Source organism: Erythrolamprus reginae, chromosome 3 (assembly GCF_031021105.1).
Source record: "Erythrolamprus reginae isolate rEryReg1 chromosome 3, rEryReg1.hap1, whole genome shotgun sequence".
Lineage (NCBI taxonomy): Eukaryota > Metazoa > Chordata > Lepidosauria > Squamata > Dipsadidae > Erythrolamprus > Erythrolamprus reginae.
In genome coordinates this window covers 111,017,689-111,044,506 of record NC_091952.1, presented here as the reverse complement: position 1 = coordinate 111,044,506, position 26,818 = coordinate 111,017,689, and the positions used below count along the sequence as shown (strand labels likewise).

The following is a 26,818-nucleotide window of genomic DNA, read 5'->3' as shown; positions in this document are numbered from 1 at the left end:
GCAGAGATAGAGGGGATAGGGAAGGTGGGGATGAGAGAGAGAGAGAGAGCGCAACAGACAGAGAGCAAAAGAGAGAGAGAGAGAGCAACAGACAGAGAGTGAGAGAAAAAGAGATACCTGGAGGGAAAGAATGAGAAAGAGAAAGAAAAGAGGGAAAAGAGAGAGGAGAGAAGTGGAGAGAAAGAAAGAAAAAGGAAAAGAGGGAGGGAAAGAGACAAGTGGTGAGGAAGGAAGGAGAAATGGAGGGAACAAAGAAGGAAGGAAGGGAGGGAGGGAGGGAGGAAGAATGAAAATGAATGGAGGGACAGAGGAAGGAAATATTTTTTGAGGGGGGGGGGTGTAATTTTTTTTATTTTTTCTCTCAACATACATTCAAACAATACAGTGTACCATCTAATTTTCCATGAATAAAATGCAGTATTTTGTTAGCAACTAATATCAATCATTAAAAAAGTTGCAAAAGTTTTTTTTCTAATTTTGTCATCCAGTTACATACATTTTCTTTTCATTTAATTCCCTCATTAATGTTCCTTCAAAAAGTACAACACTAATTATATTTCTAACTTATTAACCATTATGCCAAAGTGCTTCCTTCTTTCTTTATACATTTTTCTATAAACCAAGAAAACCTTGTATAACCAATCAGATGTTAACAGAAGAAAATTAAAAACAAAACATAAAAATATACAAATTTCAGACGTCTTCGCCCCCTCTAAATAGTACATTTACCTAATCCAAAATGTAAAAACTATTTCATCCCATATAACATTTAGCCAATTAATACTTATCTACATTTCTTACTTCATTGTTAATCTTACATTTCAGTCAATTTGAGAAAAGAAAAAAGGGAAACATTTCTAAATATTCTCTATTTTCAATCAATTAAAAATCATTAATATCGTTAATCTCCCCAACAATTCTAAATTCAATTCAATTTATGCATTAATCCAAATCAGTATCACCTACTACATATCTTATTATACTTCTAACTTTATTAAAACAGATCAGCAATTCATATATCCAAATATAAAAAATAATTAAAGATAAAAAATAGCAAACAAAACAATACTCCAAGCTTAATCAACCCCTTTTAAACTCCAATTTATTTAATCTGAGCAGAACTTTGAACCAAGCCGTTTTTAATTTTTTTGTATCCCTTTTTAATCCCCTTTTCCATTTTATCCTTTCTATTCTTCCTTCTAGGAAGGAAAGGCTTTGTTAGAAAAATAAAAGGCTTATTGGATCAAACTTTGGACACTTGACAACATAGTTATGAAGGTGGCAATGTCCCAGGGTTATGTGATCTTCTGGCAAGCAACTGGAAGGATTCACTTAACAACTCTGGCAAGAAAGGTGGTAAAGTGAGGCAGAACTCACTTAATAACCATGTTACTCAGGAGATAGAAACTTTGGCCTCCATTAGGGTCAGAACAGGAGTTGAGGATTCTGTCTGACCAGTGCACTCTTTTAGAAGCAGATCAGCAGTCCTTTTTGAAGCTCCACAGAAAACATCTAGAGGGGAAGGCAGGTTGTCCTTGACTTATAATGGTTAATTTACTGAGTGTTCAAAGTCGCAATGACCCTGAAAAAAGTGACTTATGCGCCTTTTTCACAGTTAGGACCTTTGGAGCAGCCTGATGATGGCAGGATCAAAACTTTGCTGCCATTTCATATTTATGACAGTTGCTGTTTGTCCTGAGGTCATGTGACCCCCTTTTGTTTCTAACTGATCCACGCCCAGGCATGAAAATGTGCCACTCAGACATTATACTTTTCTGCCCATACCGAAAAAAAATTAGAGTGAACATTGGTGGAGAGCCGAACAGGATGATAGCAGTGCCGGAGAAGCATTGGTGCAACCTCTTTTGTCAAGTGGGTCAACCCAAGTGGCTTTTACTGTGGTACGATTGTTCCAGCGGCTTTGGCTGTTTCTCTGATCATCGAGAGAGCAAGCACAGCTGGTCACTTGCTTTGCTGCCAAAGCCCCTCAAGCCAACGAGTTGGTAAAACCCAGCCAGCAATGTGCAAAGGCTTATTTTTCTGAAAAAGTAGTAGATGCTTGGAACAAACTTTCAGCAGACGTGGTTGCTAAATCCACAGTAACTGAGTTTAAACATGCCTGGGATAAACATATATCCATCCTAAGATAAAATACAGAAAATAGTATAAGGGCAGACTATATGGACCATGAGGTCTTTTTCTGCCATCAATCTTCTATGTTTCTATGCAGCTTGCAGGAATGGAGATTTGAATCAGTTTGGTTTGGCAAACCAATTCAAATAATCCTTACCACTTCAGCAGAGGTGGGCCAAGATGATTGAATTTCACCCGTTAGGGATACTTAGTGAATATTATCTTGCCATCCAAACTGGACAAACAGTGGCTATTTGAAAACTTCATATCATAGACAACCCATTGTTGAACCATATCACCCTGAATCTCTGGAGTCTCCGGAGAAGGGCAGCCTAGAAATCGAAATAATAAAATAAATATCCAGCTTTAAAGTTAGTGAGCAGCTCCTTGGATTGCATTCAGAGGAACATTGGTAGCCAGCGCAACCTCTACAATTGTAATATGACAGAACAAGATTATACTGTGAACATGCAGTGTATTGAATTCTAGAACAGCTGGCAATTCCAGGGCAGTCCTAGGAAGAACAGATTGATTAATTACATATCATGAAATTGGTATCAAGTCTCATCAATTACATTTTTTTTCCCTCCTGGACAATCTATCAACAATCTGGTTTTTTAGATTTACCAACAATGTCAATAGCAATAGCATAATAAGGGCACGAAATGTTCTGCCACATGTTGGGCAGACATGTGTGGTCACCATTGTCATAGAATTTGCATTTGCAGCCCTGGCTTTGCCGACTGTTTACTTCTCTACTGCTCCGAATGTACTTCTGGCCTCAGATGTCTGACAGTCTTGGTGGATATCAATGTTAAATCTTGCGAGCTCTCTGGAGACAGAAAACATGAGAGTATCAGATTGTAGCTTTATATTTCTATTCAACACTAAATTAAAGGGGCTGAATAATTATAGCAACTTGCTGAATTTATTAATGATCTTCCAAATAAATACAAGGAAACATAAAGTACTTTCGATCATGATGGCTAATTTTACAGTATATTTTAGATATTAACAGGAGGTTTGAAATTAATTTATTTTATTTATTATTAGATTTGCATGCCGCCCCTCTCCGAAGACTAATAATGCCCATGAATAGGCATTATTACTGATTAAAATAGTCTCATGGTGCTATGAAATATAATAGTGCTTGTTTTCTGTGCTATTGTAAAGCAAGTCCCATAATCCAAAGATGCACAGATTTTTAAAATATAAATTATGATATATTTTCTCTAGAAATTAGATGTAACCCTCCAGGAATATCGAATGGTTATTTCCGATCTCGAAGAACTATATACTATGATGGGGATCTAATTCGAATTCGGTGTGATAGTGGATTTATTCTTGAAAATGATAATGGGGAAAAGGTGATTGAATGCACAAAAAATGGATGGTCACCTTCACCAAAATGTATCCGTGAGTACAACTTGCATGTATTATTATGATTATAGAAGGGCTGAGCTATTTATTAACTCTGAATAATTGCACTTTTAAACATTATTTTATGTATTTTTTCAATTATTTTTGCCAAGGGACATATCTCCCTGAGAACATGTTAGCAGATTCTTAGTTCTTATTTAGTTGCAACAGGATAAAGGACAGACATGAAAGGAAGATGTGCTATCAGACTAGAATGTACAATATGGTAGAATTGCATTTCCACCAATTCACTTTGAAAATATTCTGTCTTTCTAAATACATGTGGGATGTGCACAGGAAATGAGTTGTGGAATAACAGCTTGACAAATAAAGAGGAATAACCAAAGTTACAGGCAAATTCACAGGCAGATAGATACATATAATCATAGAAAAGAAAAATAACATAGTCAGTACTTGATCTTAGCAAATAAATAGGCTTATTGTAAACATAGATACAAATTATAGGTTGGTGAACATAGTCTCTAAATTTTGAACTGAAGAAAGAGCAGATCTAAAAGCTGCTAAACAACTGAAAATGTTGAATGTTAAGTATGAAATGAATAGCTTTAGAGCAGGGGTATAACACTTGATTTCACTGAGGGCTGCATCAGAATTGTGTTTGACCTTGGGGGAGGTTGTGGCTGGAGTGGGTGTGGCTAGGGTGGGTGTGGCCAGGGTTGGATGTCAGTGATGGGCTACCTAAATTTTTACTACCACACTGTGGGCGTGGCTTATGCATTTAGTTTCAACATCTTTCAGTGCAAATTGGGTGCTCTGGGGTGGAGCTCCAAATTTTGCTACCGGAACTGCGTTCCTGACCATTTCCGTAGGAGCCCATCACTGGTGGATGTGGCTAGTTCAACATCACCCATGTTGGGGGCACGTGTGGTGCACTGGTGGGTTCTGAATTCATTTGCCACCAGTTTGCCACCGGTTTGCACCACTTGTGCATGCATGCGATGCTTTTGCATATGTACAGAAGCCCAGGTTCGCCTGGTGCACCAGTTGCGGCACTATTTGGACAGGGAGTCATTGCTCACAGTCGCTCATGCCCTCATCACCTCGAGGTTCGACTACTGCAATGCTCTCTACATGGGGCTACCTTTGAAAAGTGTTCGGAAACTTCAGATCGTGCAGAATGCGGCCACAAGAGCTATCGTGGGGCTTCCCAGATTCGCCCATATTTCTACAACACTCCGTGGCCTGCACTGGCTGCCGATCTGTTTCTGGTCACAATTAAAAGTGCTGGTAATGACCTTTAAAGCCCTACGTGGCATTGGACCAGAATATTTTCAGAACTGCCTTCTACCGCACGAATTCCAGCGACCGGTTAGGTCCCACAGAGTTGGCCTTCTCCAGGTCCCATCAACCAAACAATGTCATTTGGCGGGCCCCAAGGGAAGAGCCTTCTCTGTGGCAGCCCTGGCACCTCCACCCACTGTTCAAGACTTCCCCTTAAGCTAGTTCTCCTCTCTGTGGAGAACTGTCACTGTTTGAACAATTACAAGCGAAAGATCTCAGATGCAGATCAGGAGCCCCTAATCAGCACGTCGCACCGGCTTCGTGCTGCCCCGGAATGCCTAGATTATGGGAAAGGTACAGGTATCAACTTCCCTCTGCCAGATGTCCTCTAGGTTTGATACACCCCAACCTTTTTATATTGAGACAATTGTTTGATGTAGCAATCACCAATTTGGTGATATTATTCTTGGGTGTTCTTCCATATACCTATGACGAAAATAAGAAAGATTCCCTTGACAAAGAGATATGCAAGAACTGTTGCCTAGGAAAAGGGGCTGAAGCATTTTTAAATCCAAAAAAGCAAGAAAACATTTGGAAGGCACTCAGGCCTTCTTTTTTTAGTGAATAAAGGAGGAGAAATATAGCTCAATCAGAGGGGTAAGATATTGTTATTATACATTTTGGTGAAGATAAACTTAAGCTTGCTGTGGAGTTGATTTTCTTAGCTCATACATCTGGTGTGGCTGACAGGACTGAAACTCACAAGTCAGAGAAAAGTCCCACAGCATGTGTTCCTGGCAAATTGGAAAAAAAAATCTTAAAACAAAATAAATTCTCTAGATCCACTTCAAGATCTGTAGCATGGGGATCTCTCCTCATTTTTCAGTATGCTAGTTTCATAGGCAGTAACTTCTTGACCATGTATCTCTATTCATATTCTTCTGTAGAAATTCAGTGTCCCACTCCAGAAGTGACAAACGGTGACATTGAACCTAGGCAAACTCAATATGTGTACAACAATGAAATTGAGATAACCTGTTCTAAACGGTTTTTGTTTAAAGTAATCCGAAGAAAGTACACATCAATATGTACTGCTAATGGTTGGGATCCCTCTCTCCCTCTCCAGTGTCACGGTAAGCAGTGCGTTTTAAAAGTTTCTTTGTCTTCAGTTTCTTTCTAAAGCAGAAATTGCTTTATTGTTTATGAATGAGATACCTACGTTATGGTGGATGAGATGACAGTGGCAGGACACTAGCTTGTTACAGCTAGCTGTAGTAATGGTAACCTTTCTATAATTTCTCTTCTTAGAAATAATCCCAAGATTTTTTATAACTGACATAAATTTGTTCCACAAAATGTAAGGAAAAAAATGTAGGTAAAGCAGATTAAATAAATGAATTCATTCCATAGTTTGAAATTACATTATAGAAGTAATGCCATCACTAACAATAATCTAGAGCATAGAAGTGTTTGTTGACTTTTTTGCATCTTCTGGCCACTGAGACTTACAAGTCAGCTGCAAGTTCTGCAGTCTCCTCACAAAGAACAACCTTCCAGAGAATAGTGGACAATTTCTTGTCCTTTCTTTATCCAAGGAGGCTCTGCTGTCATCCAATCACCATGGTATCATCTCTACAATATAGCTTCAGAGACATTGTAGTCTACTATTGTTGACACATAGAAGTCATATGTATTATTGAATTATAAATTCTATACAGAGTGTCAAATCAGTTTATATTCTGTTTCCAATAGGTAAATTTATATGTGAATACTGTTTTTGAAGATTTTAAACCTTTTATCACTTGTAGCAGGGGTCCCCAAAGTGTTTACACAGGGGGTCAGTTCACTGTCCCTCAGACTGTTGGATGGCCTGACTATAAAAAAAACCTATGAACAAATCCCTATGCACACTGCACATACTTTATTTAAAGTAAAAAACAAAATGGGAACAAATGCAATATTTAAAATAAAGAAGTAATAAAGTAATTAAATAATAAAGTAATTTATACTTCTTTATTAACAAATAAATTTAAACTTAAATCAACAAACTCCCTCCATTTCTCCTTCCTTCCTTCCTTCCCTCCTTCCTCTCCACTTCTCTCTTCCCTCTCCCTTTTTTTCCTTCTCTCTCATTTGTTTCATTTTCCTCTCCCTCATTCTTTCCCTCCATCATTTTCTCATTTTTCTCTTTCTTTTCTCTCTCTCTCTCACTCCCTTTCCATCTTTCCCTCTTCCTTTCTCTCTCACTCTCTTTCTTTCTTTCTCCCTCTCTCTCTTTCTCTCTCTCTCTTTCTCTCACTCACTCTCTTTTTATCTCTCCCTCTTCGTATCTCTCCCTCTTTTTCTCTCTTCCTCTCTCTCCATCTCTCTCTCTTTCTCTCTCTTCTCTTCCTTTCTCTCCCCCTCTCTCTCCCTCTTTCTCTCTCTTCTCTCTTTCTATCCCTCTTTGTATCTCTCCCTCTTTCTTTCTCTCTCTCCTTTTCTCTCTCTCCTCTTCCTTTCTCTCTCCCTCTCTTTCTCCCCCTTTCTCTCCCTTCCTTCCCTCCATCCTTCCTTCCTCTCCACTTCTCTTTCCCTCTCTCTCTTTCCCTTTTCTTTCTTTCGGTCCACTTCTCTCTCTCTCCGCTTCTCCAGCGGCACCGTTTTCGCACTCTCCCCTTGGCTCTGCCCCCACTGCAGCTGCCATTGGTGCAGCAACAGCGGTGGCTCATCTCGGACCAGGGCACACCAGCTGGTGCCACTTTCCGTGCAACTCCAGCCTTCTCCTGCCCTGGCCGGCGCAGCCACCTTGCCGCTGACACAGGTGGCGGGGACCGCCCTGTCTCCCTTCAGAGCCTTTTTGATAGCCCTTCCCGGCAGAGGTGCTGCATCTGCCTCACCACCGGCTTCCGCCACCAGCGCGCAGCTCTGATCACCCGAAGCCTGGTGTTGATGCTTGAGAGTTGGCTCGGGATCTCCCATTGTTGTTGTTGCAGTGCCGGACAACAAAGTTGGCTGCCTGGGAAAGCAGCGTGCTTTTCAAACGCGCTGCTTTCCTGCACTGCTTTCCCAGGCATCCCGCTTTACTGGCCAGTGCCACGACAACAACAACAACGGCGCTGTGGCAGCCGCTGATGCTGAGAACCCCAAGCCCGATCTCAAGCATCAATGCCAGGCTTCGGGTGAGCAGAGCTATGCGCCGGTGGCAGAAGCCGTTGGGGAGGCAGACGCGGCAACTCTGCCAGGAAGGGCTATCAAAGAGGTCCTGAAGGGGGAAAGGGCGGTCCCCACCACCTGTGTCAGCGGTGAGGTGTATTCGCCTTGTGCCCTGGAGGGGAGGCGGTGGAGGCCAGGGGTTTGCAAGAGGCCGCCTCCCCCCCATGCACTTAGCCATGGCACACTTAGCTGTGACTTTCAGTGCATGGTTTTTGAATCGCCAATCGCCTTTTCCTAAATCTCCCGTCCACTCACCATGGAGGAGGAGGTGGGGAGGAGGAGGAGGAAGTGGAGACCCATGGGGTGGGGAGGAAAGTGGGCCTGCAATTGGCCCCTTTCTTTTTTGCCCTTAGGGAGAGGAACTGTTGCTGCTCTGCCATAGGGCAGCAACAGTTTCTCTCCCTAAAGGCGGCAAAGAAAGGAGCCAATTGCAGGTCTGCTTTCCTCCCTGCCCCTTGGCTCTCCACCTCCTCCTCGCTCAGCAGCTGACCGCCGTGAGTGGACAGGAGATTTGGGAACTTATTATATCGATCGGTAAAACCTCGTGCACTGCCGCGGGCTGGATAAATGGCCTCAGCAGGCCGCATTTGTCCCGCAGGCCATAGTTTGGGGACCGCTGACTTGTAGTGTAAACAAATTCTACATTGCCATGGCTAAAAGTAAGACAAAACCAGTCACAGATATAATGTTTTATCTTGTATTCATCACTTCACATCACATCAGTGTTTAAGAATTTAGAAGGCGAGATCAAGAATCTACTGTATTTTTGGAGTATAAGATGCACCAGAATATAAGACGCACTTTAGTTTTTGGGGAGGAAAATAGGGAAAAGAATCTGCTTACCAGGTATTCATCTTGCTAGGGTCCTTAGTCTGATCAGCTTCAGCACATTATTTTATCCCCTGGTTAAGGGCTTAATTTTTTTTTATTCTGAGAGAGTAACAATGAAAGAGCTTGCAAGCCAGTAAGAGCTGGGAACATCATTAGTACCTGGAAAGAAACAGTCTGAGCAAGTACAGCAATGGAAAAAACCCTGCAAAGACTTAGGGCTTGGAAAACATTCTTCTTTGCAGAGAGTGACAATGAAAGAGCTTGCAGGCAGGTAAAAGCTGGTAACATTGTTAGCACCTGGTTAAGACTGGAAAGAAACATTCGGAGCAAGTTAGACCAATGGGGAAAAAACCCCTGCAAAGACTTAGGGCTTGGAAAACATTCTTCGTAGAGAGAAACAATGAAAGAGCCTGCAAGGTAAGAGCTGGGAAGATTGTTAGCAGCTGGTTAGGACTGGAAAAAAAAAAGCTACATTCAGATTATAAGATGCAGCCTCTTTTAGGGAGGAAAAAGGTGCATCTTATACACAGAAAAATACAGTATTTATTCAGGCTATACCAGAATTGAAGAATTGGGAGTAACCATGATTGCCTTCTTGTTGACATCTGCTGATGAAGTTGAGGCAATATTTGGTTGGACTTGTTGTTCACTGAATTTGTCCTTGATGCAATGAGGCTGGGCAGATTGTTTTCATTTTATAAGTAATAAAGAGGAACTAAAAAATAAGTAGAAAGAGAACATCTTGGGCTTGAATTTTATTTGAACTTGGAAAGAGTGAGAAGGAAAGAAGGATATAATCTGATTTGGAAAAGTTTGGCTTCTGGATGTTATAAAGGTTAATTGGATATTTCGATATTTTTTTTTGATACCTTAACTTTGCAAAAAATGGAAGACATAAGAAATTTGTTCAAAGATATACTTAAAGATATATACTGAAAGCTCACAGAAAAACTGTAGTGAAATTGAAGGAGAAGAAGAAAAGAGTCCTCAATAACGGGAATTGAATGAGCAACAGAAAAATGGAAATAGAAAAGTATCACCAGATGGGCATTCCCAAAAAGAACTGATTAATGGACACAACATTAATGAAATAGTGGTTTTTAGAAATGAATTGGAAAATACTTACAAAATGGCGCTCAAGGCAGCAAGATGCGCGTATCATGCCACCTTGATTGCATCAGCGGAATCCCGCCTGGCCGCTCTGTTTAGGGTGACCCGCTCCCTTCTTAACCAGGGGGGAGTTGGGGAGCCCTTGCAGAGCAGTGCCGAGGATTTTAACACATTTTTCGCTGATAAAATCGCTCAGATCCGGGCCGATCTCGACTCCAATTGGAAAACAGAGTCGACTGACAATGAGTCAGTCGAGGTGACTGGGGCACGTACTTGTCCACCTGTCAGGGAAGAGTTTGATCTGGTGACACCTGATGAAGTGGACAAGGCCATTGGAGCTGTGAGTTCCGCCACCTGTTTACTGGATCCGTGTCCCTCCTGGTTGGTCTCGGCCAGCAGGGAGGTGACACGCAGCTGGGTCAAGGAGATTACCAACGCTTCCTTGGGGAGGGGAGTTTTTCTAACACTCTATAAAAAGGCGCTCGTGTGCCCCCTCCTCAAGAAACCTTCCCTGGACCCAGCCATACTTAATAACTATCTTCCAGTCTCCAACATTCCCTTTATGGGGAAGGTTGTTGAGAAGGTGGTGGCACTCCAGTTCCAACGGTCCTTGGAAGAAGCCGATTATCTTGGTCCCCAGCAGTCGGGTTTCAGTCCCGGTTACAGCACGGAAACTGCTTTGGTCGCGTTGATGGATGATCTCTGGCGGGCCCGGGACAGGGGTTTATCCTCTGTCCTGGTGCTCCTTGACCTCTCAGCGGCTTTCGATACCATCGACCATGGTATCCTTCTGCACCGGCTGGAGGGGTTGGGGGTGGGAGGCACTGTTTTTCAGTGGTTCTCCTCCTACCTCTCTGGCCGATCGCAGTCGGTGTTAGTGGGGGGCCAGAGGTCGGCTCCGAGGTCTCTCCCTTGTGGGGTGCCTCAGGGGTCGGTCCTCTCCCCCCTGCTATTTAATATCTACATGAAACCGCTGGGTGAGATCATACAAGGATATGGGGTGAGGTATCATCAGTACACTGATGATACCCAGCTTTACATCTCCACCCTATGCCCAGTCAATGAAGCAGTGGAAGTGATGTGCCAGTGCCTGGAGGCTGTTGGGGCCTGGATGGGTGTCAACAGACTCAAACTCAACCCGGATAAAACGGAGTGGCTGTGGGTTTTGCCTCCCAAGGACAATTCCATCTGTCTGTCCATTACCCTGGGGGGGATTATTGACCCCCTCGAAGAGGGTCCGCAACTTGGGCGTCCTCCTCGATCCACAGCTCACATTAGAGAACCATCTTTCAGCTGTGGCGAGGGGGGCGTTTGCCCATGTTCACCTGGTGCACCAGTTGCGGCCCTATTTGGACCGGACTCATTGCTCACAGTCACTCATGCCCTCATCACCTCGAGGTTCTACTACTGTAATGATCTCTACATGGGGCTACCTTTGAAAAGTGTTCGGAAACTTCAGATCGTGCAGAATGCAGCTGCGAGAGTAGTCATGGGCTTACCTAGGTATGCCCATGTTTCACCATCACTCCGTAGTCTGCATTGGCTGCCGATCAATTTCTGGTCACAATTCAAAGTGTTGGTTATGACCTTTAAAGCCCTTCATGGCACTGGACCAGAATATCTCCGAGACCGCCTTCTGCTGCATGAATCCCAGCGACAGATTAGGTCCCACAGAGTGGGCCTTCTCTGGGTCCCGTCAACTAAACAATGTCGGTTGGAGGGCCCCAGGGGAAGAGCCTTCTCTGTGGTGGCCCCGACTCTCTGGAACCAACTCCCCCCAGAGATTAGAACTGCCCCTACTCTCCCTGCCTTCCGTAAACTCCTTAAAACCCACCTTTGCCGTCAGGCATGGGGGAACTGAAACACCTCCCCCGGGTATGTTCAATTTATACATGGTATGTTTGTATGTGTGTTTGTTAGTAAACGGGGTTCTTTTAAAATCTTTTAAATTTATTTGGATTTGTCATGATTTGCTGTATCTTGTTGTGAGCCGCCCCGAGTCTGCGGAGAGGGGCGGTATACAAATCTAAATAATAAATAAATAAATAAATAAATAAATAAATAAATAAAATGGTTTGATTGAAGGAGGGGTTGATGGGGTTGATGGTCATATTCTTGATGATTTAAGCATTACTTGCTATTCTGTACAGGTCGTATGTGACCCGAAACAAAGTTTGAGACCCTGTAAAACATTTTCCCTGCATATCTGAAACTTGACACTTCATGACTTTGTGTCATTTTAGGAATTCTTTGAGTATTTTTTGGGGGCGGGGGGCGGGGCGGGGGAGGAGCTTAGTTTTTGCTGGGCAAAAGAAGTCATACTTGTACTGTTCTGGTCATATATAACCCGGACTAAAAAAGGTTTATTTTAGGTACTTAAATTTGGTCTTTTTTTGCTGGGATATTAAGTTGAACTTTTCTGAACACAATGAAAGGAAAATGCTCATAAAAGCATGCCCCCAGCGTTTTTGTGCAATTCTGTTCATTTTTATTTAGATTAGGCTGCTAGTTAAAACTTTTAAAAAAACTTTTTGCATAAAAGCCCCCCCCCCCAACTGCGTGCAATTGTTTCAATTTATATATATTTCAGGCTCCAAATTCAAAATATTATTAAAGATTTTGGCATTGGAATACTAGTTTGAACATTTCTGAACATAATGATATGAAAATTGAACTGAAAAAATTGATGCTTATTTGTTTATTTTGTTCAGAAATAGCCCCTCCCCCAGCTGTGTGCAATCAGTTTCACTTTACTTTTTTTTTAGGCTCCAAATCTGAAATATTTTTAATACCCTAGGCATTGATTTACTAAATTGAACATTCCTAATCATCAGAAAAATATTCCCTAAGCTGAAAAATTGATGCTTATATTTTTATTTCGCTTTTGGATGATGGATGAAGGCTAGTGCCAAGCAGTCAGTGATGTGGTGGCCAGCCTGACCACATCGAGAGCACTTTATGCCCCTCACTGGCTCAAAGCGTGGGGTACTGAGGTCTTAGGTGGAACTCTATGTCCAACTGCTTTTTGGCTGGCTGGTCAATGGGTTTTCCTTTTGCTTTTTGACCACCACGTCTAGAGTGATGGCAGTGAAATACCAATCTTGGACTCAGAATGGTACTCCCCTGCACACCTCTTTCAATTCTGGATCCAGCACATCTCGAAACATGTGCATCAAGAGGAGTTTGGGCCAATCCCGCATCTTCCTGGCCATTCTTCTAAACTCCCATACCAGTTCCTTCACTAGGTACCAGCTTGCCTCAACTTTTGGATCTGTCCCTCAGTGTCTACCTGCTGGGCGTCATCACAGATTCTGACCCTCATCGACCGGATGAAGCCAGCCATGTCATCTAGCTCGGGGGCTGCTTTATCATGCAGTTCGACCACCTATTTTGCTGCATCTCCCTCATTCGTGCCCTCGGTTATCTTGTTAATCAGCTGCATATATGTCTGGTAGCAGTCTCTGTATTTATCGATATAGGCCCACACTTGATGGAGGAAATAGTCCTATTTCTAGTTCTAGCTTTGGGTTGCCATTGAACATGATGTGGAACCGAGGTGCAGCCTCCTTGGCCTGAGGGGTGGTGGCTGGCCTGGGTGTGGCTGGTGGTGTGACAGCCTGCTGGGGGGGTGTCCTCTGACTTGCCCCCTACTGTTTCTGTTGTCTTAGGCCCCATGTGGCCCCATCTGCAAGGAGGGGCCAGGATGCTGGCAGAAGGGTGGGCCTGCCCAGACCTGATATCACAGGGGTCAGCTTTGCTGCCCCCATCCATGGTGTGATGTTCAGTTGCAGGGGGTATCCCAGGGTCCACTGGCTCTGTACTGACCCCACTCCAGGGAAGAAAGCCCATCCTGGTGGGGCTTGCCATGATGGCTCCCAGGCCTGGGGTACTTCCCCCTCCCAACTGCTAATATTGGGGGCTCACTAGCCTGGGTGGATAAGCTGGCTTTGGAGAGGGGTATTGGGTTGTACAAGTAGGTTTCACCCCAGTGGAGAGGCCCTCTAGGATTCCACTTGCTGCCGTGTGGAAAGAAAAGGTGTCCCTGATGTATAGGGGGTCCTGGTGCCTCTCTGGGAAGGAAAACTTTGGCTGTGATTTGGGGCTTGTCCAATTCACAGTTAAGTGTTCAAACTGATCAGGGAGATCCATCAATGACTGACAGCATGACAGCAGCTGGAATCTTTCGCTTTCAGAGTGATTTGTGAGCATAATTTCTTGCTGTTGCCATTCATAAACCAAGAGTGGTCTGGCATCCAGAGGGCCTCCCTCCCTCTAGGGAGGAGGACTCAGATCCCCTTGGGAGGTCTGCTCTAGCTGAGAGAGGGGCAAGGAGCCTCCAACTGAATCTCACTCTTTTCAGCCTTTCTGGCAGGTTTGAATTCCTGGGGTGGATTTAGGGGACCTGGAATTCTCCAGTAGTTTCCTCCTTCTATTCCACCCCCCTTTTTTTCTTTTCCTCAGTTCTCGCACTGCCTGGTGCTGGGTCAAATGCTGGGGCTCAGTTCCCCGACTAAGCCTTCCATCCTTCCAAGATCAGTAAAATAAGGACCCAGATTGTTGGATGCAATACTCTGACTCTATAAACCACTTAAAGAGTTATATAACACTATTAATATTAGTTCAAATGTATTTGTTGATGATTATGATATAATAGTTTATTCACAAGCAACATATTAAGAATTTTGTTTTATGTATGTTTAGTAACTGAGACTTGTTTAAATGTTTGATTAGATGAATATATTACACATAAACAACATATTAAGAATTTTTACTTATACTGTACTAACATTGCATTTAAGATTTGAAAATTTTTCACCAGACTTTTTAACATTTAACAAATGTTTGATTATGTATTCTTTTTTCTATTTGAATGTATACTTTCAAAAGAAGCGGGGAAATACATCCCCACTCTATGTTTAATGTTTGTATGTCTGTATGTCTATTTTATGAAAAATAATAAAAAAAATTTTAAAAAAAAGAGTTATATAACACTGCAAAGTGTTACATAAATATAAGTGCTATTGCTATTGCTATCTTGTGAAGCTGACAGAAGTGAAACACAATAGACAGTGACTTATTGACTTTTAATCCCTATTCATATTCCTCTGTAGAAATTGAGTGTTCACTTCCACAAGTGGAGTTTGGCCGCATTCAACCTAGCCAACCTCTATACAGGAACAATGAGGAAATTGAGATAACCTGTTCTAGATGGCCTTTCGTTACAAGAAATAGAAAAAAGGTTTCTAAATGTACTGCTAATGGTTGGGATCCCCCCGTTTCTTGTTAAGGTAAGCAGTGGGGGTGGTCAATGTTCCCTCTAATTTTTTTTCGGTGTGGGTGGAAAAGTATAGTGTCTGAGCAGTAGTCCTCTTGGGACTGGGAGGCATATAAATAAATAATTAAATAAATAAATAAATAAATAAATAAGAAAAAAATCCCTTCTTTTTTATTAAAAGAAATTAATAATTAAAAAAAACCCAAAATCCATTACTATTAAAACTAAAACAACCAGCAAAACCAAAAACATAACTATTAATAAAAACAGGTGAGGGCTGGTTTTTTTTTCTCTGTTATTATTTAAGTGCTTTTACCATATGCTTTAAATCAAGAGTCACTTCTCTCTCTGTTTCTCTCTTTCCTGTCATTCTCTGCCTCAATCATTTTCTCATTTCTCTTTTTTTCTCCCCTTTTTTCTATCATTTCTCTCTCTCTCTTCCTTCCACTCTTCTCTCTCTCTTGCTTTCTCTGTTTCTCTCTCTCTTGCTTTCTTCCTCTCTCTCACTCTCTTCCTTCATCTCGTCTCTCTCTCTTTCTTTCTTTCTCTCTCTTTCTCTCTCTCTCCCCCTCTTGTTCTCTCTCTTTTTCTCACTTTCTCTCTCTTGTTTTCTTTCCCTCTCTCTCTCTCTTGCTTTCTCTCTCACACACTCTTTCTCTCTTGTTTTCTTTCTCTCACTCTTTCTCTCTCTTGTTCTCTCTCTTGCTATCTCTTTCTCTCCCCCCTCTTTCTCTGTCTCTCTCTTTCTCACTTTCTCTCTATCTTGCTCTGTCACTCTCTCTCTCTCTCATTCTCTCTCCGTTCTTCTCACAGCGGAGGCCGGCGAAGGTGATTTTCAACGACAGGCGCACCAGCGCATGCGCACTCCCCATCCCCCAGCCAGCCTGCTTGGAACATTCAAAATAAGAAAAACCTTCGCCGGTGAAGGTTTTTCTTATTTTGAATGTTCCAAGTGGGCTGGCAGGGGGATGGGGAGCACGCGTACCTGCGCACCCGACATTGAAAATCACCTTCGTCGGCCTCCGCTGTGAGAACGCCTGCCCTGCCTCTCCTGCAGCCCCCTCGCTGAGAGCCTGGGACAAAAACGCTCTCAGCGAAGGGACTGCGAGAGCGGGCATTCCCACTGTGGGAGGAGCCACGTACCAAGGAGGGAAGCGGAGGAGAAAGAGAGGCGGATTGGGCGGGTGGGCGGGGGACAGCGGCGAGAAGCCAGGGGTGCGAGGGGGCTGGAGGCGCAGGGGGCGGGGGCCGCCGTGGCTCTATGCGCACCCTTCGAAAAGGGTGCGGGGGGTGTTTTGGGGTGCACGCACGCAGGCGCACACACCTTACAGAGAACAATGGTGGTGGTTGTTGTTTTTTTAGTTTGCTTGTTTTTTTCTAGAACAGAAATGGCTTTATTGACAAAGAATGTTTATGAAACAATAACGGTGGCAAGAGACTAATATTTTTAAAACTAACAGTATTAATGATAATATTTCTATACTTTTTCTTCTTAAAAATGTCCTGAAGCACTTTATAATAATCATAATATTGTTCCACAAAAAACAGAGAAAAATGTATTAAAACCACACTCAATAGTAATAATATAATGATACTCATTCTGTTACTAGTCAGAGAGTACCTTTCTAAAGATTATAGGGATGATTTAATTAAAGTGATTCTTTAAAGAAGCTACATCCTATCACAGTCAGAGAAAGAGATTCAGTGCTTCAAAAGCAAGTTTCCAACTTTTATTGTTAATTTTCTGAACTAAAAGCTTAACATATAACACTTCATACAAGGACACATACTTTCCCAACTGAGGATTTGAACCTGACAATACAGGCAGAAGCATATAGATATGCTAGGAAAACAGTGGACTGTCCTTGCACCATGTACACAGGCTTCATGGATTTGCCCAAAATCCAACCTGTTCAGAGGCTGGTTTCTGCTGATTTGGACCGGTTCTATAGAACAGGTAGCAGGAATTTCTCCCCGTTTGCTGAATTGGCAGTGATGGCCGGCTAGAGATGCCCCAGAACTGGCTATCTCATTGATTTTTTGTTTCTGCGCATGTACAGAAGGTGGGTTTTTGATGCATGCTTGTACCAATGCGCATGCATGCACCAATGCATCACGGGAGGAAGTGAACCAGCAGTGAGGTAACTCAGGAGCCACCCCAATCCTGTTGTTTAGTTTCTAGCGATTGATCCTTCCTGTGAGAACGAACAAGAAATGACAAGCAGAGATGATTCTTGCAATTGGACAGTGACAAGTTGGAGACAATGCTATGTATTCATACTCTAAGCCAGGCCTATCAAACTGGCAGCCCAAGGGCTGGATGCATCATATGCAGGCCACACAGAACTCAGCTCTGCAAAAAATATTGTAATACATCCCAATGTGTCACATGATATGATTAAGTTTGACGCCCATGCTCTAAATCAGAGTTCTTTGAACTTGGCAATTCTAAGACTTGTGGATGTCAACTCCCAGAATTCTCCAACCAGCTGGCTGGTTGGTTGGAGGGTCTCTTCACTTCAAGAGAAACAGAAAATGTTGATGAGCTTATAGGAACACATGCCGTGTTATTTGCCAACACCTGTGCAGATCTACTTTTTAAAATGATCGCAACAATAGGAGTAGAAACATGTTGAATAACTTTGATTTGAGAAGTGAAAGGAATTTAATTGTAATGCAGGGCATAAGCCTAAACACTGAAAAAGGTTGAAGGCAAATGTCTTCAGAAATGAAATGAATTTAACTACTATTTAAATAATGTTAAAATCTATTTTTCTCCAATGCACTGCTGCGGAGAATCCAACATGGGTAATACTTCAGCCTTATTGGCAGGGACTGAGTTAAAATTAGCGTAATAAATAGGTCCCTTCTAGTGCCTACCCCAGTAGGTCAGTCTTAAAAACTCAGTTGTAGTGAAGGGACTAGAGTTCTGCCTTTTCCTCACAGGAAAATAAGAATAAGAATAAGAATAAGAATGAATAAGAATAAGAATAAGAATAAGAATAGGAATAAGAATAAGAATAGTGTTAATAATAAGAATAGTAATGTATAACTCTTTTCTCCTTTCCTTGTTTTAGATGAAGAAATCTAAGGAGGGAGATTCGGGCCTCTGCCCTCCATGTGCAAGGCTTGCAATGTGACTACCCCTCAGGGGCCCTGCTCTCCGAGAGCATTGCCCAGGGGATAGGGAATTCCTAGGCTGGGTCCCTGACCTCCAAGGTCATACCCCTCCCCACAGCCTAGAGACAAGAACACTTGGGGGCAATCTGGAGTTACACCCCCCCACACACACACCGAGGGCTTCGTAACTGGCTTGCCTGCCTGGTTGCAACTCTCCGGAGGAGCAAATGAGGTCCAATTAGACAGGGGAGAGAGTGGGGAGGAGCGTCCCTGAGGCACGCCTGCCGATTCCCAGCTGATGAGGGGAACATCTGTTCGTCTCAGCACCGATTGAAGAGACAGATGCCATCTTGGAAAGGGTGGGGCTGTTGCTGAGGAGCGCGCCGCCATTTTGGGCATGCCTGAGCCCGATCGAGCTGCCTAACAGCTGACAGGCGTGGCAATAGCACCACACCCGTCATTAGGAACCCCAGAGCCTGGCGCATGCCATTTTGATGCGCGGGGGGGAGCAAGCTGGCAGTGATGCTGGCAGCGTCATAAGGACATCTCCCTGCCTCCCCTATTGCTAAGAAGGGCATGGCAGAGGCAAACAGTGATAGCCAATGAACAGAGAGGATTAGTTGTTAGGGGTGTCCAGATCAAACATACACACCCATTTTATGGTACATTCCATTTACCTCAGAGTGGTATACAGATCTCCTGGCTATTCACTTGCACTGAACCTAGCACATTGCTTTATTGTTGATTACATATTTCTCTCATGAAGAGACATAACTGTAAGTAAGAACATTTGAACATCCCTCAGAGACATCCTCTGGCACTGGTCCAAATGCCCCTGGGGTTCCCAAATCTCAAGACAAGGGAAACTCTTCAAAAACAAAGAATAAGAGCTCTCAATCCTCTACTGTCCTAAAGGATGCAGAGCGCCGCATTAAGGCCTTGGAAGCTCAATTGGAAGCTGCCAAGAAGCAGGCTTCAGTTCAATTACCTCAGCCTCAGGCCTCTATAACTTACCCAACTCTGGCTCCTCTTCCTTATACATCCCCAAGGACAATTCCAGAGTTGGTACCCTCTGCAGAGATTTATCACCGAATCAAGCGGGTATTCCAACTGACACTATGGCCAGACCTGAAATACCCATGCCCATCATACAACCATGGTCAAAGCTGAGCCAAGGGGTTCAAGGTTTTTAATACGCCACGTTCGCAGCATCTGCGGCTGGATTACATGTGCCTCAAGACCCCTGGCAGTCAATGCCACCAGCATTGCAGGACATGATGGCAAATGGTTATTCACAAGGGATGGCTGCAATGGCTCAGCAAACAGTGGGCCATGTCTTTGGCAGATCATCTTGAAGGGACCTTTGGGCTGCTTCAATGCCAACACCATCTGTACAGGATTCCTTTGATGAGGAAGGGGACCCTGACAGTGAACAAGAGATAGAGCTGTCAGAGAATGAGGCTGTTCCATTGGAGCAGCCAGCTTCCAGTGCACTTTTTAAACCGGCCTTATTCGAGACAAGATAATAACTGATATTGGAAGGAGCAAGGCTTCACAGGCATAAGCCGGGCTGCAACCTGAGGCCCGGTTGTTTTCTGAACCACAAAAGGAGTCAAGCCACATCACTTCTTTACAGCTTTTTATGGCCACTGTGAAACGTCCGTGGCAGCATCCAGTTGCCGCACAAGGTCCATCATCATTGGAGCAAATATATTACACGTTTGATCCAGAAATTGAGGACTTGCTGAACTTTCCGTAGCAAGTTTGGGATCTAATGCCATTGTCCCATCAGACTTAGCTGATGGTTTAAAACCAGAGGATAAGAGGGCAGAAAACCTCATATGTAAAACACACCAAATGGCTTCTTGGGCCTTGAGGTCATTGTCTGCGCATTCCTTTTTTAACACTGTGGTTACAAGACATGCAGGCCAAACTGGGCCCAGAAAAGGGGAGACTCAGGGAAGATATCAGTAAATTGATCGTGGCTTCTGAGTTCTCAGCGGATGCAACCCTCAATGCCGCAAAGTTTGCTTTCAGAGCCATGGCCACCACATTATCATCCCGTCGGCTTCTATGGCTGCGTATCTGGCAAGCTGACACAAAATCCAAGTGGCAATTGGCATCTGCCCCCCTTCAAGGCACTAAACTATCCAGGGAATCTTTAGATTCGGTCCTCATTGAGGACAAGGACAAACGTAAGGTCCTGCCTAGGTCATCCAGATGTCTGGACAGATGCCAAGCTCCCTATTTTCGATGCCAGCCATTTTGCCATGATTCCTCCTTGGTGGCATCTCCGGCCTCTAGGGTATATATGCAGGGAGGATATGGTGGAGGAGCCTTCCGGTCTTACAGGGTTGGATACAACAATCGTTCCAGACAATTTAACCAGTCTAGGAAACCTTTCAGGAGGTCCAATCAAAAAGTATTCCGGAAGTCAAAGTGATTCGACAAAACTAATTCCCATAGGTGGCCGCCTGCAATCTTTCACCGCCTCTTGGGAATGTACCTCATCAGACACCTGGACGTGCAATACCGTGTCTCAAGGACTTCCCATAAACTTCCTAGGTACACCTCCACGCTGTTTCCTCCAGTGTCCTTTGACCCCAAGGCTTTGGGGGGGCCACCGGTTGATACTCAATCTGAAACAGCTGAACATCCATGTAAAGTATCAACGATTCAAAATGCACTCCTTGCAGACCATTTTGGCTTCAATCAGGCGCAGGGACTGGCTTACGTCTCTCAACCTCAAAGAGGCTGTCCCGGTACATCCGTATCTCAGATTTTGCTTGGAAGAACAACATTTCCAATATTGTGCAATGTCATTCAGCCTGTCATCTGTGCCAAGAACCTTCACGAAGTTGCTGGATGTACTGACCGCCAATCTGAGAACTTGTTCAATACGCCTCATGGCGTATTTGGACGATGTACTTATTCTATCCAAATCCCCAGAGCAGGACCAGAGAGATCTCTCCCTCACGATCAAGGTGTTACAGTCACACAGGTTTACGGTGAACATTCCCAAGAGTCACCTGGTCCCAACCACGTGTCTTCAGCATCTGGGCACAGTGATAGATACCCAGGCAGGCAAGGTGTATCTGGCCGAAGGCTGCAGGGAGAAGATCAGGAATATGGTGAGGAATCTTCAATGCAACCAGCAAGTGTCTCTAGCATTCCTTTCTCAATTGCTGGGGACATTCGTCTCTTGTATAAACATTGTGCCCTGGGCCCGTCTCCATACCAGACCATTGCAGTGGTTCCTTTTGCCATTCCAGAAACAACTCTACTCAACTCATTACACCGATGGGGAAGGTCAGACATTCCCTCAAGTGGTGGAGTTCAGCAGTGGTACTTCAGGGCTCTCCCTTTTTGAGGCAACAGGAGATCATCATCATCACGGATGCGAGCCTACGTGGTTGGGGTGCCAACTCAAACCCACAGGTAGCCCAAAGCCTGTGGACCACCAAGAACCTCACAGGCATGAATATCAATTTCCTGGAGCTAAGAGCAGTGTTCCTGGCACTACAAACATTCCGGAACCAGGTGCGGGGAGAACATGTATTCATCCTGACGGACAATGTGGCTACACGATCTCACATAAACCATCAGGGTGGGATGAGATCCAGCAGGTTGATGCAACAAGCAGAAGCCCTGATCACCTGGGCAGAAGCAAGCCTACTTTCTCTCCACGCCAAACGTATCTCTGAGGTTTCCAACATCCAAACAGATTGGTTGAACAGGTCAATGCTCCATCCATCAGAGTGGCTTCTCAATACAGCGATATTCCAGGACATCACTCACAGGTTCGGTACACCATTGATAGACTTGTTCATGACAAACCTGAACACGCAGCTCCCACTCTATTTCTCCCGTTTTCCATCACCAGGAGTGGAGGACACCAATGCTCTACGAGTTTGCTGGCTGGAAGGTCTCTTGTATGCCTTCCCTCCCACATGCCTGATTCCAAAGGTAATCAAAAAATTGATCTAGGAAAGAACGGAGGTCATCTTGGTGGCCCCCTATTGGCCTCGGTGCCCTTGGTTCGGGGAACTCATGGACTTGACCGTCTCCTCCCTATGGCGTATCCTGAGCCATCAGGTCTCCCTCAACCAGGGGTCTGTGTTACATCTGGACCCCCATTGGTTGAACCTAGCTATCTGGCATTTGAGGGGGATCGCATGAGGCAGGCTGCTATTCCAGACATGGTAATCTCTACAATTCAGGCTGCATGTCGTCCATCCACCACCAGAATTTATCAGACCACTTGGACGGCCTATTGTAAATTCTGTAACACCATACAAGCAGATCCACGCTCTCCATCTATAGTGAATCTTCTGTCTTTCCTGCAAACCAGTCGTGACAAAGGACTTTCTCCCAACACATTACGGATGCATGTAGCGGCTCTTTCTACCATACTCAAATAGGACCCATGGAGGTCTATGTCACAACACCCGTGGGTCAGAGACTTCCTTAGAGGGGCATCCAACCTTTTCCCACCAGTGCAACACAGGTATCCCACATGGGATCTTCCACTGGTGTACAGGCACTAATGGGACCCCCATTTGAGCCATTAAGACACATTCCTCTGAGACTCATTACATTTAAGACAGCCTTCTTTGTGGCCATTATGTCTGCCAGGAGGGTGTCCAAGCTGTCGGTATTGTCTGTTCATCTATATCTCTGTATCTTTCAACTAGACAGAGTAGTGTTACATCTGGATCTAGCCTTTCTGCCTAAGGTCAACTCTGTTTTCCATCGATTCCAAGATCTGATCCTTCCGGACTTTTGCGCGCATGGTTTCCAACTGCTGGAGCTACTCTGGCATAAACTCAATGTCAGACGAGCTCTAAAGATCTACATATGCAGGACTGCACATTTACGCAGAACTGAAGCCCTTTTCATTTCATTTCTACCATCATTCATGGGGGCTAAAGTATCACCTCAAACAGTTAGTAGATGGGTGAGGGCCTGCATAACCATAGTGTATGAGACTCAATTCCTGCCTGTCCCATCTGGAATCACAGCTCACTCCAAGAGGAGTGCAGCGACATCTGCAGCATGGGTTACGCAAGCCTCTCTAGAGGACATTTGCCGGGCGGCTACCTGGGCCATCTCGGATACCTACATCAAACATTAACGACTGGACTTGTTTAGGTCCGCAGAAGCTGCTTTTGGTCGAAGAGTGCTGCAACGGGTGTGCAAAACTCATGCGCCCCTGGTCTAGCCTGTTCCCGCCCTATCTTCATAGCTTGGGTATATCCCATGTTGGACTCTGCTGCAGTGCATTGGAGAAGGACCGTTGAACTTACCTGAACAGTCTTCTCGATGCACTGCAAGGAGAGTCCAAACTCACCTGGCCATTTGGCCCAGGGGCTCAGTTTCTTGGTTGTTAAGTTGTTTAATAAAGAGTTATATGTGTTTTCACTACTCCTTCATTGTTTTTCTTTGACTGACCTACTAGGGTAGGCACTGGGCAGGACCTATTTATTATGCTAATTTTAATTCAGTCCCTGCCAATAAGGCTGAAGTATTACCCATGTTGGACTCTCCTTGCAGTGCATCGAGAAGACCATTCAGGTAGGTTCAACGGTCCTTTCCCAGAAATTGTCAGTGGTGATAATTATTCTCAATCATCTTAAACCAAGAAGTCTTATTCAGATAATGGAGAGACTAGATGAACTCACACAATTTTTATATTTTTATTGTTGTGAGCCGCCCCGAGTCTACGGAGAGGGGAGGCATACAAATCTAAATAACAATAACAATAACAATAACAATAACAATAACAATAACAATAACAATGACAATGACAATGACAATGACAATGACAATGACAATGACAATGACAATAACAATAACAATAACAATAACAATAGGGGCGGCATACAAATCTAAATAATAATAATAATAATAATAATAATAATAATAATAATAATAATAATAATAATTTATTTTAAGGGTATCCATGAGTTATAAATATTTAACAAACCCAAAGAGATTTCTCTACATAAAATGAAATTCTAAACCAACCTTCTTTCTGCAATTGTTCTATGCTTGGAAAACCCTTAGGGATCCCATGATTTAAACCAGTTTCCTTTCATTCAGAACAACAGAGGGAAAGGGTCTGCTCTGTGGAAAAGTAAATTTGGATTCAGTGAAATTTTCCTACTCATCTTAAATGTTATGCTTCAGGTCCACTCTACCTGCAAGAATTTAGATCCTAAAATATATTTTAAAAATTCATGATTAGTCATAATATTTCTAAAATACTTAAACTTTTATTGTTAGTGATTTAGTTAGTGTTAGTAAAATAGTGATTTTTATAGAAGAAGAAAAGAATAATTGCTTAATGGCAGTGTGCTGTACAATCTACTCTAGAACAAGTCTCTATTTTGGCCACTTGATTTAATGCACAGAGATAATCATGTCTGATATTTCATCCATATTGCCTATGGGTGAAATCAGTTTAACATTGTAAAATTATCTAGGATGCATTCTGCTGCAGAGGAAGAGAGATGTAAGAAATAGTTATTTAAACTATAACTTTTAAATTCACATTTTATTTTATAGGTCGCACACAATGAATGATTTTCTTTCATGACCCTACATGAAACTTCACTGTGTTTACTCTGGAAAATACACAAATTCTGGATTGTCTGTAACTATTCACAATGGATCTTGAAGATTAAAACCTATTTTCTAAAAGCTACATTTTATTTCTTAGTATTATTGATAATTTTGATAAAATGATAATGCAGTTTTCAACAAATATATAAGCCATCTTTAAGTATTATAATATGTGATATACAGTTTTCAAAATGTAGCAGAATACATTAATTTAACCTTAATGTATAAATTTTTAGCCTAAACATTTGATTAATGAGAATTACCAATCATCCCTTCTTTAAACAGTGACAATAGAACATTGAAAACAATGTTTTAGAATGAAGAAGTGTTGAGTTTATTAAATGAATAAAATTCAGCTATAAAAATGATTTTCATTTTTATTTTCTAAAAATATGTAAATTCTCACAGATGTCAGCTAAAATGAATATATGTCCTGATGCTGATTGAGCTCAATGCGTTCATACTTGAAGACTTCCAAGGTCCCTTCCAACTCTGTTATTCTAAGGCTTATGCCTACAAAACTCTTTTACAACGATTTTATTCACAAGGAGCATTCACTGTCATGTGTGTTGATTTAAATGTATATAAATATAAAGGTTTCCGTGTCAGTCATGTCTGACTCACGGAACACCATGCTCATCTCTGTTTCTTGGCTGAGGGGGACAGCATTGTCCAAAGACAATTTCTGTGGTTGTGTGGCCAGCATGGGTACTATAGGCCAAAAGAAATACTATTACCTTTCCATCAAAGTACCTATTAATCTACTAACATTTGCATGCTTTTGAACTTCAGCTTCAACCACAACAACACAAGAGCACACAACAGATTCAAACTTAATATTAACCGCTCCAAACGTGACTCTAAAAAATATGACTTTAGCAATCGAGTTGTTGAAGTGTAAAACTCATTACCTGACTCCATAGTGTCAACCCCTAACCCCCAAAACTTTACTCTCAGACTATCCATGATCGACCTCTCCAGGTACCTAAGAGGCCAGTAAGGGGCATGCATAAGTGCACTTGTGTGCCTTCTGTTAAATCCAGAAGTTTCTGTAACTAGGAAAAATAGTTAAGAAGTTGTTGTTAAGCAAAAGTCACTATATTCAGACAGGACTGTTTACTTGCCTCTGATTGGCCGCTGGGCTTTGGCGCCAAACTGAAGGAGCTGTCAGGCGTCGCTTGTTGCCGGGCGAAAGTTTTTCCTGTGCTACCGGGCTTACGCGCCTCCTGTCAGATTCATTCGGGAGTGAAAGTAAGTCGCGGCTGTTTTGTTTCCCTGTTGAGAATAAAGCGTTTTAACTCAGAGCCGTTTACTTGGATTATTTCATTGGCGACGAGGGTCTTGAGGACAGATTTTTCTCATTAAATCATTATGTCTACCCCGTCAATCATACAGCCGCCAGAGCTTTTTGACCCTGAACGGTCAACCTGGACTGCCTATATGGCGAAATTTGAAATTTTTCTTGAAGCAGCCGGCATGCAATATGCCGCTGACAGCCGCAAAAGGGCTTTACAGTATTCCTTAACTATTGCGGCACTCAAATTTTTGAGCTGGCGGGCACCCTGACAGACCCGGAGCCTGCCAATTCGGTCTCTTGGCAAATTCTAAAAGAGAAGTTAGCCACTCATTTCAAACCCACTAAGCCCGCTAGGGTTTACTGGCACCAATTTTCCCGCACGGCCCAAGCCGAAGGGGAAACAATTAATCAGTTCGCAACTCGCCTCAGAACGATATTGGCAAAATGTCAATTTGAAAACCCTGAGGCTAGATTGACAGATGCCATTATCTTCGGCATGAAGAATGTCTCCATCCGTAATAAGCTGTTAGCGACTGAGGATTCTACTCTGCAAGACGTGATCAAAGCTGCTC

At 43.2% G+C, this 26,818-nt stretch overlaps 1 protein-coding gene across 2 annotated transcripts in view; it reads left to right on the top strand.

Moving 5' to 3' along the window:
- The window catches only part of LOC139164344 (complement factor H-like), a 54,895-nt gene extending 29,581 nt beyond the window's left edge, over window positions 1-25,314 (top strand). For both annotated transcript variants that reach the window (XM_070746342.1, XM_070746343.1), the window contains 4 exons: window positions 3,370-3,549; window positions 5,742-5,927; window positions 15,042-15,218; window positions 24,893-25,314. In XM_070746342.1, the coding sequence (XP_070602443.1) occupies window positions 3,370-3,549; window positions 5,742-5,927; window positions 15,042-15,217 (542 nt within the window). In that variant the 3' untranslated portion in view covers window position 15,218; window positions 24,893-25,314. The remainder of the gene's footprint in view (window positions 1-3,369; window positions 3,550-5,741; window positions 5,928-15,041; window positions 15,219-24,892) is intronic.
- Window positions 25,315-26,818: the final 1,504 nt, after the last annotated feature.